Source organism: Phasianus colchicus, chromosome Z (assembly GCF_987193195.1).
Source record: "Phasianus colchicus chromosome Z, bPhaCol1.hap1.1, whole genome shotgun sequence".
Classification (NCBI taxonomy): Eukaryota; Metazoa; Chordata; class Aves; order Galliformes; family Phasianidae; genus Phasianus; species Phasianus colchicus.
Window position 1 is genome coordinate 63,686,040 of NC_143476.1, and position 13,574 is coordinate 63,699,613.

The window sequence follows — 13,574 nt, forward strand, 5'->3', positions numbered from 1 at the left end:
TTTCCCTGTAGACAGGGTGAAGAAGCATGCTGGTTAACTGTTTAAATTGAGAATGCCTAAGCAAATAAAAGATGCAATGCATTAGACAGCATTAAAACAGACCTCTGTTTTAAACGGAGCTATGACTTTCATTCAGAGGTTCATGGTCCTTTCCTCTTTTCCAAAGGAAAGGGTTATCACCACAATATTCAAGGAAAAGGAAGCTTTCTTCATAAAGGAATAGAAGTCTTTTTTTATAAGATGATAAGAGGTCCCAGCTCTAGCTTAAGAAAAATAAGTAATATTAACAGTGTCACAGGAAGTGACATTTTCTCAGGAGCAGTGACAAATACTCAGAGAGAGACTCATACCTAATAATTTATTAAAAATTCTCCCAAATGTTCTTGACTTTAACTATGACGTTGTAAACTGCTTTCCATAAAACGGATATAAAAACTGAAATCAGAAATGCTTCCCAAATACATTCCTTGATAAGGAACAAAATATACATAAGCATTGTGCTACATAATAAACCTTCACAGCTATTCAGCATTCTTGAATCTATTTTAAAAAATTCTCATTCTACATGACTTAATCAAATACACATTTCAATCACACATGAATATATATAATAGGAATTGACATAACTTTCTATTTACTCTCTCCTCTAACAGTTCTGAACAAATAAATTTAAACAGTTAAAAAAACAGACTTCCATTCCTACTTATCGGGAAAAGAAAGTTCTTGTGATAACATTTTTCACAAAAAGTACAAAAATAAATGTACAGATATTTTTAAATTCAAAAAAAGAGATCAGTTTTCCACTTCTACACATGCATAGATACTACAGAACATTTTCTAAGCAGCCCCTTCAAGAGCTCTTAATCTCATTATTTTTGTTGATCTTGGTAACAGCTACTCTCCATACATTTTAGCTTCTTAAATTAGTTAACAAGATAAACTTTCCTTCAAACTAGGCCAGTATTATTTTGCTTTCTCTAACTGATTATTTTCAAATATCTTTTCTCTCAACGATTCTTTATGTCACAATCCGAAAATCATTTTCCACCAGTTTTTGAGAAATACTGAAGTAGAATATATTGTTTTACACTGGCAAAAGGAATAGGGAAGTATTCCTTCTACTACTTCCCTCTTTCCTCACTCACCAAGCTGAAGCTTTTTTAGTATAGCGCCTAGCCCTTTTCAGCACCTCGTTTTCCTTCCTTAATAGCTGTTTTGCCATACCGAGTACATGGAGGGTCTCTAAGCACAACTGTGTTCTAGATCACTTTCTTTATTTCCAACATATGCAACACCCACTTTGAACGACAGAAGAAAGATTCATATTGTGATATGCTTCTACAGCTAAAGAGACAGAAAAACTTCTGTGAGGTACATTAAAAAAATAGTAATAATAATCACCATCATCCTCTCACCACACTTAATAGAAATCAAAATATAGGAACAAATAAACACTAGCCATTTTAAGCAAGGACTATGTATACATACTTGTCACTGTTGGCCAGCTGCTTGAATTCCTTCACCGTCATTGGCTTTTTCTGAATGTTATATTGTGTGAAGAGCCCTGACTGGCCAGTGACCATCTGCTGAATTGGAGCAGGAATCACCAAATCTTCAATATCATCATAATGTTTTCTTGGCTTCCATTCCTTTGGTGGGATAACCTGAAAATTTGGGTGAAAAATACAGAATATCAACAGCTGCCACACCAATTCCAAATACTATGGAAAATCCAAAGAATCAAATATGCCCACATGGTGAACTTAGTGCTTATCAGCTGTTACACTTAACTACATGATCATATAAGTGCTCCTAGACAGTACAGAAACTTTAAATGGCTACAACATCATCCTCCATTGCTCAATTCACAAGTACTAACTCACTAATCCACAGCAACTCAGACCATGCAACTGTGCAAACATACACATGTAACACAAATGGACAGAAATCCTTTACAATCAGAAAACAATACAGTGCACAAGCACTGCTCACTACAATACAGAATTGTTATCCTCAGTACATAAAAAGCAAACTTCCAGCTGCTCAAGGAATTGGGTGATGGGATCTCCTGTGAAACTGTCCTTAAGGGCACGGGTACAGAACAGAGTTGGCAACTCCTTAAGGACACCTTTTTGCAAGTGTAACAGCTCTCCATCCCCCAGCCGAAGAAGTCAAGCAGAGGAGACAGGCAACCACGATGGCTGAGCAAGCACTTGCAACTTAAACTGAAGGAAAAGAGGGAAATGTACTGGAAGTGGAAGCAGGGTTGTGTAGCCTGGGAGTAATACAGGGCTGTTGTCTGCATGTGTAGAGATAGGATTAAGAAAGCCAAGGCACAGATGGAGCTGAATTTGGCAAGAAATGTGAAAGATAACAAGAAAGGGGTTCTACATGTACATAGGCAGGAGGAGACAGGCCAAGGAGAGCGTTCCCCTTCTGATAAAAAGGAATGGAGAGCTGGCTTCCTCAGACATAGAAAAAGCTGAGGTGCTCAGTAAGTGCTTTGCCTCAGTCTTCACTGGTGGTCAGTCTTCCCGTGTCTGCAAAGACCCTGAACCTATAGGTGAGGGTGTGGGGAGTTGATGCCATCCCACTGTAACAGAGGAACAAGTCCATAGACCTCCTCATGCAATTGAATGTATATAAGTCTATCAGGTCAGATGATAGATCTCTCAGAACCCTGGGGTTCTGAGAGAAATAGCTGATGTGGTTGCCAAGCTACTCTTCATCATATTTGAAAAATCACAGCTGTTTGGTAAAGTCCCAGGTGACTGGAAAAAGGGAAACATTACTCCCATTTTTAAGAAAGGGAGAAAGGAAGATCCAGTGAGCCTCACCTCTGTGCCTGAGAAGATCATGGAGCAGATCCTCCTAGAAGCTTTGTTAAGGCATATATGAGACAAAAAGGTGATCCAAGACAGCCATCATGGCTTCAGCAAGGGTAGATCTTGTCTGAACAGTCTGGTGGCCTTCTATGATGGAGTGACGGCATCAGTGGACCAGGGAAGGGCAAAGGGGGTCATCTACCTGGATTTCTGCAAGGCCTTTGACATGGTCCTCACCACATCCTTTTCTCTAAATTGGAGAGGTGTGGATTTGAAGGATGGACTGGTTCAGTGGATTAAGAATTGGTTGGCTAGTCACAGACCAAGGTTCAGTAGTTCTGTGTCAGGGTGGAGGCCAGTCACAAGCAGCGTCCCTCAGGGGTTGGTACCTCAGGGGTTGGACCAGTGCTCTTCAACATCTTCATCAATGACATAGACAACGGCGTTGAGTGCACTCTCAGCAAGTTTGCAGATGACACCAAACTGAGTGCTGCAGTCAATACACTGGAGGGAAGGGAGGCCATCCAGAGGGAACTGGACAGGCTGGAGAAGTGGGCCAATGAAAACCTACTGAGGTTCAACAAGGCTAAGTACAAGGTGCAGCACTTGGGTAGGGAAAAACTGGTATTTACACAAACTAGGAGAAGAACTCCTTAAGAGCAGCCTTGCAGAGAAGGACTTGGGGATCCTGGTAGATGAGATGTTGGATGTGAGCCAGCAGTGTGCGCCTGCAGCCCAGAAAGCCAATTGTGTTCTGGGCTGCATTAAAAAGGGGTGGCTAGAATGGAGAAGGAGGTGATTGTCCCCCTCTACTCAACTCTTGTGAGGCCCCATCTGGAGTACTGCATCCAGGCCTGCATCCAGGCCCCAGTACAGGAAGAACGTGAAGCTCCTGGAGTAGGCCCAGAGGAGGGCCACTAAGATGATCGAAGGGCTGGAGCTCTCCTATGAAGAAAGGTTGAGGGAACTGGGCTTGTTTAGTTTGGAGAAGAGAAGGCTCCAGGGAGACCTCACTGTGGCCCTCCAGTACTTGAAGGGAGCTTATAAACAGGAGGAGGAGCAGCTGTTTATGAGGGTGGGCAGTGATAAAACAAGGGGGAATGGTTTTAAACTGAGACAGGAGAGGTTTAGGTTAGATATTAGGAGGAAGTTTTTCACACAGAGGGTGGTGACACACTGGAACAGGTTGCCCAAGGAGGTTGTGGATGTGGCTCTGGGCAGCCTGGTCTGCTGGTTGGTGACTCTGCACACAGCAGGGGGTTGAAACTAGGTGATCACTGTGGTCCTCTTCAACCCAGGCCATTCTGTGGAATGATTCTATCATTCCTACAGTTGACAGTCCTTTTTCCAAATGTTGTTTGCTGAATAGAGTATGAATAATTTTTTTTTTTTTACTGATATATTTACGAAATTACAATTAATTCAGAGAACTGCTGTCTGTTTAACTTACATAAAACTGCACTGTACAGTTCTATTAGAATAGCAGTTTGGATTCATTAAGACATACTGATTTTGTATTAACACAATTTAAAGCTCATAATTAAATATTAAAGCTCTGTGTGGATTAACCAACTGTAAAGCTAATGTTTATTTCAGACATCACTATTGCCCAAAATCTATTCCTAATTAGGTATGAAACTGTTATCACTAAAACCACTTCAAAATTCCAAGAATCTTGTAGTGACAGGAGTGTTCTTTAACAGACTGCGTAATTTTGAACGTTCCTTTTACTATTTATCTGAAAACAGAAAATTCTCTAGATTTGAAATTGCAAATTTTAAAACAAAGTTGGTGACAGTTTTGGGCAGTTTATTTTATCTTACTGCTTTCTTTTTAGCTTCATTTTTTTTTTTTAATTTTATTTGACGAAATATCTGGATGCTGTATTTGTGAATTTGCTCCACTCATCATAACTGACTTCTTTTGCGGATCTCAGATTTTCACAGGCATTGGCTTGCAAATTTTTAAAGCAACACAGAGCAAGCAGGATGGCTTTTGTAAAAGTATCTCTACTATTTCTGAATTACAGAACTTGAATAATTAATTCATATCTTAGAGGTAGCTTTTACTCTACGATAGCTAGTTCATTCCTCTAAACAAGCACTTCAGGATTTCATACAACACTGTCGATTAGAGACTGTTAAAACATCTCTCAGTATAAAGTAAAAAGAGTTTAAAAAAAATAAGAGAAAAACACTACTTATATCGTAAGATCATTTGCTACCTTGCCAAAATAATTGTAAGCATGCAAACTGTAATGCTCAAATACTCAACATCCAACCCCTCTAAGAGATCTGGTCAACATCATTCATGGTAGTAAGTACATACTAGCCTTAAGAAAAAATATCAGATAGTAATATACTTCTATATCTAAAATTTTTACTTCAAACCAACTTTTTCTTTATTCAGTTTTCAAATGGATAGAATCCCCTCTGTTCTTTTTTTCCTCTCAACTACCATGTGATTTAATTTATACAGGGACTCCAGAACTTGTTTCAGTTTTTTTTAGCTTTTAGAGAAAAAATAATTGTATCATCTTGTGATTTCTACACAGTTCTTTCATGCAAATCTTACGTTACGTTCACATTAGCATAATACCAAATGCTGGTTTGGAAGCAGGGAAGTCATGCATTCAGAATATATGCATAAAAATCAAATATGTGCACAGAGATTTCCATTTTCATGATTATTAAGCATGAACTCGTACATTTGGCTCAACCAGATGAATACTGAAAAGCAAAATTTGCATTATCTTCTTTAATTCAAGGTCAGTGTGTTTTAAGTGATTAAAACACTTTTGTGAACATTGGTTCAAAATATCCACTTTCAACTATCTGAAATATGTTTATGATTGTCATTACTCATTAGAAAAGCGAACTGTGTGAGCACTGATATGCTAAGTGTATCATTTAAATGAAAACAAAGTCTCCACTCCAAATAATTTTCTTTTTCTAATAAAGATCAAATCAAGGAATAGAGATATTAAAACTTCATATCTAAAATGACATACAGTCACAGGCCGTATCACAGTTGGGAATAATGACTAGGTCAAGTTTTTTACTACTGACCTGTCCCAGTGAAGCCTCTTCACATTCCCTTTAAAAATGAACAACCTTTTTGAAGTAGGCAAATTATGTTTATGTTATGGAAGCAACTTAGATTAAAATCATCAATCAAGTGTTTGATGTTCAAATACAAAATAGAAAAACTAAGGCAGAGTTTTCTAATTTATCTATATTTACAGCAAATAGCCAAAGTATATTTACATTGACTGATATTACTTAGGGGATATGCATTCGGTTTTAGATAACGAATGTCACAGTTATAAACTACCATTCATTTTCCGCTATGAAGCTGCATATTATACAACTGAGGTTATTTCAGAATGCTATCAAAGCATACAATTTATATTAAATCCTCTTTTGTGTACTGGTAATGTCCTGTTCTACATCTGATTCTGAACAGCACTGGCTACTATTTCTATGTAGCTAGTTTCATTCAAAATCTGAAAAAGTTGTTTTCCTTCTGCTTGTCAATGTATACCTTCAGTGCAGTGTTCCAAAATTTACTTTCCCACTTGTCAATTTGTTTGCAAATTCATTTAAGTGCTTTGCTCCATATAAGTGCAGTTTGAGGGTCCAGAACAATTATTAGTCAAGAAAGAGCAATTAATCTATCCGTGTACTTTATTTTTCACTTATTCTGTGACATTCCTTTTTAAGAAAAGGACTCTCTGTAACAGTAGAACTAAAATGCATTATTCCATGCTTTCAAAAGCCTGATTGAAATTTTTTAGCCAATTTGCTTTAGGGTGTACAGTATATCATCTGTCTAGGAATGACTTTAATACTGTCTTTCTAGTGCCTCTATTGCCTACTTCATGTATGTTAATAGGAACTTTACCAAATTGTAGATTGGTTTGGATTGGAAGGGACTTTAAAGATTATCCAGCCCCACAGTTCAACCGGAGAACCAACCAGTGCCAGTATCACTTGTCCCTATAACCAAGATGAAGGAATGTCCACAGAAGTCAGTTTAGCAAAGAGAGAAGGATCTAAGTTTGGAGAAGAAGAAGTAGGGCCTTCACAAAGGCAGAAGGAGGAAGAGACTGAAACTACCCAACTCCTAATTTTGATTGAGTTGCAAGGTGTGCAAAAAGATTACAGCCATCAGACAGGGAGCACACTGTCACCTGGCTGCTCCAGTGGTGGGATGGTGCTTCCAGCAGCCTGGATTTAGTGGGCAGTAAAGCCAAGCAACTGGGATCTCTTTCTAGGAAAAGTGGCAATGACAAAGAGTTGGAAAGAGGACACGCTCTTCACCTATGGTGGCAACTCTCTTCAGCCATGAGGGAAGGATAACCCAAGGAAGACCTGGTATTTAACCCACGCAAATGGAACATCATGGAGAAAAGTACCCAGTACTTAAGGGAACTAGCTATGATAGATGGTCTCAGCTCTGGAGAAAGTGGTTCAGTATCTCCTCCACCTGTACAAACCAGTACTTCTTTCACTAGAAATAAGCAATACTTTGCCTGAGAATATAGTGGGTACACACCACATACCATACCGTGGCTTCACCTACACAATCACGGAGAGGATATGAGTAAGTGGGATGAAAAAAACAGTTCTACAGGCATGGGTATGTGAGACACATGAGAAAACAATGGCAAAAGGTCCTTCTGTCCCAGTTTCCAGCAGGCAGTTTTCCAAACAGAGAAGATGGTCCGATCTTACCTCTGAGGTTGACAAAGTGCCTTCAGGTTCTCACACATGAGAACTGAGTAATGAATACAATAACCAGAACTAGAAAGATCATGCCTCCAGCCAGGTAGAGGAAAGGGACAGTTGGGTTTATTAGGCTATATGGATTTGGTGACCTGGCACATAAGAACCACAGAAAAATCAGGCAGTAGTTGTTGCTGATGTGCAATGTACTTCAGTGTCATCCAGTTATTAAAGGGTAAAATGCATCTGAATTTCTGGATTGACAGGTAGATCTGAAGAGTTATCTGTATTGGAGGCCAAAGAGGGCCTAACAAATTAGTGGCAAAAGCACCCCAGTGTGACTGACCAAGAGGCTCTGTGCATCCTTGGTATAGAGGAAGAGGGACTTCAAGGACCCAAAGGGGGATCAGTGGGCTTTCAGTATAGCTGCCTTGGAGATAGAGAACATTAAGTAGCTGTCTATCTTGCCTAGTCTCACAGATGACCTCTTCTGTTGCGGGGTTACTAAGAGTAGAACAGCTGGTGCCAATCACTACAGCGGTGCACTGGCAGCAATTCAGCACCAACCGGGACTCTCTCATTCCCATTCACTGACTGATTCACCAACTGGAGAACCACGTAGTAACCAGCAAGACTCGCGCACTCTTCGGTCCCATATGGCCAGTGCAAAAGCCCAGTGGAGAGTGGAGGTGAGGCTAACAGTGGACTACCGTGGCTGAATGAAGTTACACCACCACTAAGTGCTACTATGTCAGCCATTCTAGAACTCCAAGTAGAAGTGCAGCTAAGGGTGGCGAAGTGGTATTCCACAACTGACATCGCTAATTTTTTCAGTCCCTTTGGCAGCAGAGTGCAGGCCACTCCAGGAGTAGAATCACAGTCCTACTATTTGTCGCAGGCTGATCCAGACTGCACTGGAACAGTGGGAATATCCTGAATACCTGCAATATAATGAAGACATCATCGTGTGAAACAACACAGCACAGTAAGTTTTTGAGAAAGGGAAGAAAATAACTCATCCTTCTAAAACATGGTTTTGCCATAATGCAAAGTAAACCTGGAAGAGGCTCCTCAGGCAAATGGTCATTGCATTGAGTTGCCTACATTCTAATAAGTGTATAGACAATGCTCACTAACACATTGTCTCATTTTTGAGTGGTTACTGTGGTTTAACTTGACAGGTAGCTAAGCACCACACACTAGTTCAGATAGGACAGAATGTAAAAAACGGGTGCTCTACACAGCAGCCAGGAAAAACAACCCCACTTTGAGCCTTTGTCAGAAAGCACCAGGGGACACTCAAGGTTGCCCTCTATGGTTTTGCTTTGGGGGACACAGAGCATCCACGGCCCACTATACTCCAACTGACAAAGAGATATCGGCAGCTTACGAAGGGGTCCGAGCAGGTTTGGTGGTAGCTTACGTTGAAGAACAGCTCCCTCTTGCAATCCAACTGCCTGCGCTGGGCTGGACGTTCAAAGGGAGGGAATAAGAGACTATTTCTGACAGATGTACAAGTCCAGGCAAGTCTTGGACAAATCCAAGACAGTCTGCACCTTTGTCTCAAAGCCTGCTGTTGGACAACTTCAACAGGCGGACAAGTCCAAGAAATCTTTTGTCTGAAGACTTGCAGGCCAGGTGCAGTGAGAGATAAACAGCTGCCAGAGATAATCACCTGCTAAATGGTCTGTGAGCAGCCTTTTGTGGGTACATATCCAGGGAGATAACCACCCAGAGAAGCTGCATGCCCATAGGTGCTCAACGTGACTCTTAGCTAAGTGCCAGGAATGCAATGGCGGCAGAAGAAAACAAAAAAAAGCACCAACAGTCAAGGAGGCCGTGCTCGATATAGGATACCCCATGGCATGATACTTGCCTGATGCCAGATTCTCCGGGCCTGCTACCTGACACCTGCCTGTTTCTCCTGGACCAGCTGTCAGTTGCCTACTGCTTACCTGCTTGCTGCCTAAGGCCAGCCATTCTGCCACCACCTCCCCCTGTCTCTACTACTGCATCAGCCTTGGACCATCAGAATGGCACACGACAGATTCCACTGGGTTCTTAGTGGTGACTATCCCTGCATTACGTAATTCTTGCTTTTTTCCTACTTTTCCTATTGCCTGTCTTCCCTTCCCCATCACTCTAATTTGTATTAATCACCAGCCTTTCCCTTCTCTATTACTTTAATTGATAACACTGGTCGGACAGCATTTGACTTCTCCTATGTCTCAATCTCACGCGGAATGTATCGAAGAATTTCACCTCTCGCTCTGATGACAGAAAGTCCCATCCACACATCATGCAACTCTTGCTATGTGGAGCAAAGGGGTTGCACAGATCACACAGTGGGCTCGAATAGGAAATCCCAGTCATCCAGAAATCTTGAAGTGATTACGGACTGGCCCAAAGACTAAGATGTCAGAATATCAACAGATGAGGAGCTGACACGTGCTGAAGAAGCTCTACCACATAAGAAACTGACCGAAAATGAGAAGAAACACACTGATCACTGATGGGTCCTGTTGCATGGTGGGAAAGCATAGGAGGTAGAGTCCTGAACAATGAGCTGCAGAAGCTACTGAAGGAAAGGGCATATCAAGTTAATCTGCAGAGAGGAAGGCCATCCAGCCAGCTTTAGACATGTCTGAATGAGAAAAGTAGCAAGTGCTCTTCCTCTACACTGACTCCTGGACAGTGGCAAATGCCATGTGGGAATGGTTACAGCAACAGAAGCCAAACTGGCAATGCAGAGGCAAACTCGTCTGTGCTGCTGCACTGTGGACATGCAACCCAGGCAGAGAACGTGGTCGTAAAGATACTCCACATAGATGTTCACATACCCCAGAGCTGTGCCACTGAAGAACATCAAAACAACCAGCAGGTGGATCGGCCCATCAGGACTTTAGCAGCTCAAGTAGATCTGGACTGGCAATATAAGGGTAAACTATTTTCAGTTCAATGAACCTAGGACACTGCAGGCCACAATCGAAAAGATGTAACCGTAGATGGGCTTGGGATCAAGGGGTGGACTTGACTATATATGCCATTGCACAGATGATCCATGATAGCTGGACATCATTCGGAGGGGGTGAGTAATTCCTTGTGCATCACTTGTTATATACATATATTTGTCACAATTAATGTACTAATTAATATACTTTTTTAATATACTTTTTCTCTTAGTAAATAATTTTATCTCAACTTATGAGTTCTACTTTTTTTTATTATGTCTTCCTCCATCCCACTGAGAAGGGAGTGAGTGAACAACTGCATGGTGCTGAGCCACCTGCTGGTTTAAAGCTCTAACATGCAACACATGCTCTAACACATCCATGATCTTCTTAAATAAAGGGCTGTGACTGTGTGCTTACCCCAACCTCCTCTTTCAGCCTGGCTGATAAACCCATGGCCTTCCTCAGTGAAACTTGAGTGACTATAGTTTTGGGGTGGATTATGTAGAATAATTATTGGAGGTGACTTATTGACATGTCCTCCCTCATCAGAGAGTACAGTGTTGAGGAAGCCACCAGGCTGGAATATGCTGTGATGCTGCTGTGAATATGCAAGCAGTCTGTTTCATGATAGCTCCCCAAGCAACCCAACATGTGCCCATAAATGTTAGTAAAAGGGGAGCTCGATATGTTGACACTAAGAGATACAGCACAGAAGCCGCAGTGGAGTGCAAACAACACAGCCAGGCTCTGTCACAACATTGCAAGGATGGGAACATGGTGGTACCATGGAACAGGTAAACTTCATAGTTGTATAGTGAGTCAGCAGCTTTTCATTTTTCCATTGTAACAATCACACAAACATGTATGTGACTAAAGCACTCTGGAAAGTAGTATAAAAATGGCTTAACAGAGGAGAAACTTGGGGGAAAATACCATCTATTGTGGAAGAGTCAGGAGGACTGACTTCTTGGACTTCTTATCTATTAGGTAAGATTCAGAAAATCAGTTTTACTGAGTGCTTTTCCAGGAAACTTAGAAATCTCAACAGCATTGTTCCATAATTTGTTTGCAATAAGGTGTTTTATTCCCATTCTTGGTATTCCCATCTGCTCTGTAAACTGTGTTTATCACTGTCAGCACAAAAGAATCTGTAATCTGTTGCTTCAATAATGCACTATACATTAAGCTATACATGAGAGTTCTCATTGAGCATGATCAAACACCGTAAGGGTGGCTTTTTTTTGCTCATTTGAACATGACTAAATAAAGGTGCTTCACACTACAGGTGAATCCAAGAGCACAGGATCATTGCAAGGGCTAGAAGGGACCTCTGGACACAGTACTCAAAGTGAGGCCTTATCAGGACCTAGCAGATGGGAGAATCACTTCCTTTGACCTGCTGGCCACACTCTTTTTAACAGACTCCAGAATGTCATTGGCCTTCCTGGCCACAAGGGCACACTGCTGGGTCATGGCCAACCTGCTGTCCAGCAGGGCACCCAGATCCCTCTCTACAGAGCTCCTCTCCAGCAGGTCATCCCCCAACCTGTACTGGTGCACGCAGTTGTTCCTCCCTAGGTGCAAGACCTCATCTGGTTCCACTCTACCCAACTCTCCAGATCGCGTGAATGGCAGCACAGCCTTCCAGTGGGTCAGCCATTCCCCCCAGCGTCATTATCATCAAATGGCCATGTGAGTTCTCACTGGGTATGACCAAACTGCTTAGGGGAGGCTGTGTTAGCCCATTCAGATGTAACTGGACTTACGTCAAACTGTGTAACTACCCTTTAAGACCCCTTTAAGGGGTCCCAGAGGCGAATGCAGCTCTGCAGGTGGGTCTCAGAGCACAGGGAACAATTATCTCCCTCACCAAGCTGATCACAGTCCTTTTGACGCAGTCCAAGCTACAATGCACCTCTTGGGCTGCAGACACATACTGCCTACTTATGTTGAGATCTTCCTCCACAAGTAACCCAAGTAATTCCCCATAGGGCTGCTTTTCATCCACTCAGTGCCCAGCCTGTATTTGTGCTTTGGATTGCCCTGACTTCACAGGGGCTGGAAAGGACACCTAGAGATCATCTAGTCCAAACCCCCTGCCAAAGCAGGCTCTCTAGACCAGGTTGCACTTGACCTGTTTGAATTTCTGGAGATCTGCATGGGCCCTCCTCTCAAGTCCAGATGACAGTCCTTTCCTCCATCTTCACTGTACCACATAGCTTGGTGTCATTCATACATTTTTCCTTTAACTGAAAGCTTTTATATTTTTCCTGTTAATCTTAGGCTTCTGCTGTCCTAGTGGTATTAAAATATTTCCAACTAAATATAATCTTACTTCCCTCAGTTGTATTTTGTCTTCTGCCCTTGCAAAAACCAGCAAAAATGCTTTATAGCCCAGCTACCCTATCCATAGGGACCCCAGAGAATGACATTCTACTTTCTGTTTGAGTACCTAGCTTAACTTTATTAAACAAATAACTCTGCTGGTTTATCCCATGTAGTGTGGACACGCAATCTCATCATTTCATTGTCTGCTCATTTCCTCATCCTCATACACTACTTTTACCCCCCCCCCCCTCAATCTTCAAGTCTGTAAGTTCTGATGTATTTCCTCTGAGTACACTTATGTCACACCCTGAAAAGCATATACATTTTATTTTTCCCCTTACAGTACGTAAAAGCCTTACAGTCATCATATTCCTATTTATATATACACAATCCTGCACAGGCAAGAGGTCTTTTACCCCCTATCTCCAATGTTAATTAAGTGTTAGTTAAGATGTACTACTCTGCTTTGTGTTCTCTGTTTAGAGGTTACATGGCAGCTTCTGCATGTGCATAGAGATCTTCTTGAAGTCTTTTTTTCTCTTTATCCTCGAGCTTATACATCCCCTGGTTCTGGACTTGATACAGTTCCTCTGAGTTTATTTTAAAGTACCATCAAAAGGAAAAAAATATTTATTCCTATTACTTAAAATTCAATTTCCACAACTCAGAAAATGTGCCTTTACTACAATGCAGATTACTGACTTTGAAAGATTTTGAAAAAACTTCGTTCCTTGGTTTGC

The 13,574-nt window shown here is 41.5% G+C and overlaps 1 protein-coding gene across 3 annotated transcripts in view; it reads right to left on the minus strand.

Annotated features, from left to right (window-relative positions):
• The window catches only part of KDM4C (lysine demethylase 4C), a 301,499-nt gene that overhangs the window by 265,784 nt on the left and 22,141 nt on the right, over positions 1-13,574 (minus strand). For 2 of the 3 annotated variants that reach the window (XM_090131682.1, XM_031606168.2), the window contains exon 3: positions 1,489-1,664. In XM_090131682.1, the coding sequence (XP_089987808.1) occupies positions 1,489-1,664 (176 nt within the window). Of the gene's footprint in view, positions 1-1,488; positions 1,665-2,837; positions 8,381-13,574 lie in introns of those variants that run through there. The other variant, XM_090131683.1, reaches the window with a different exon arrangement.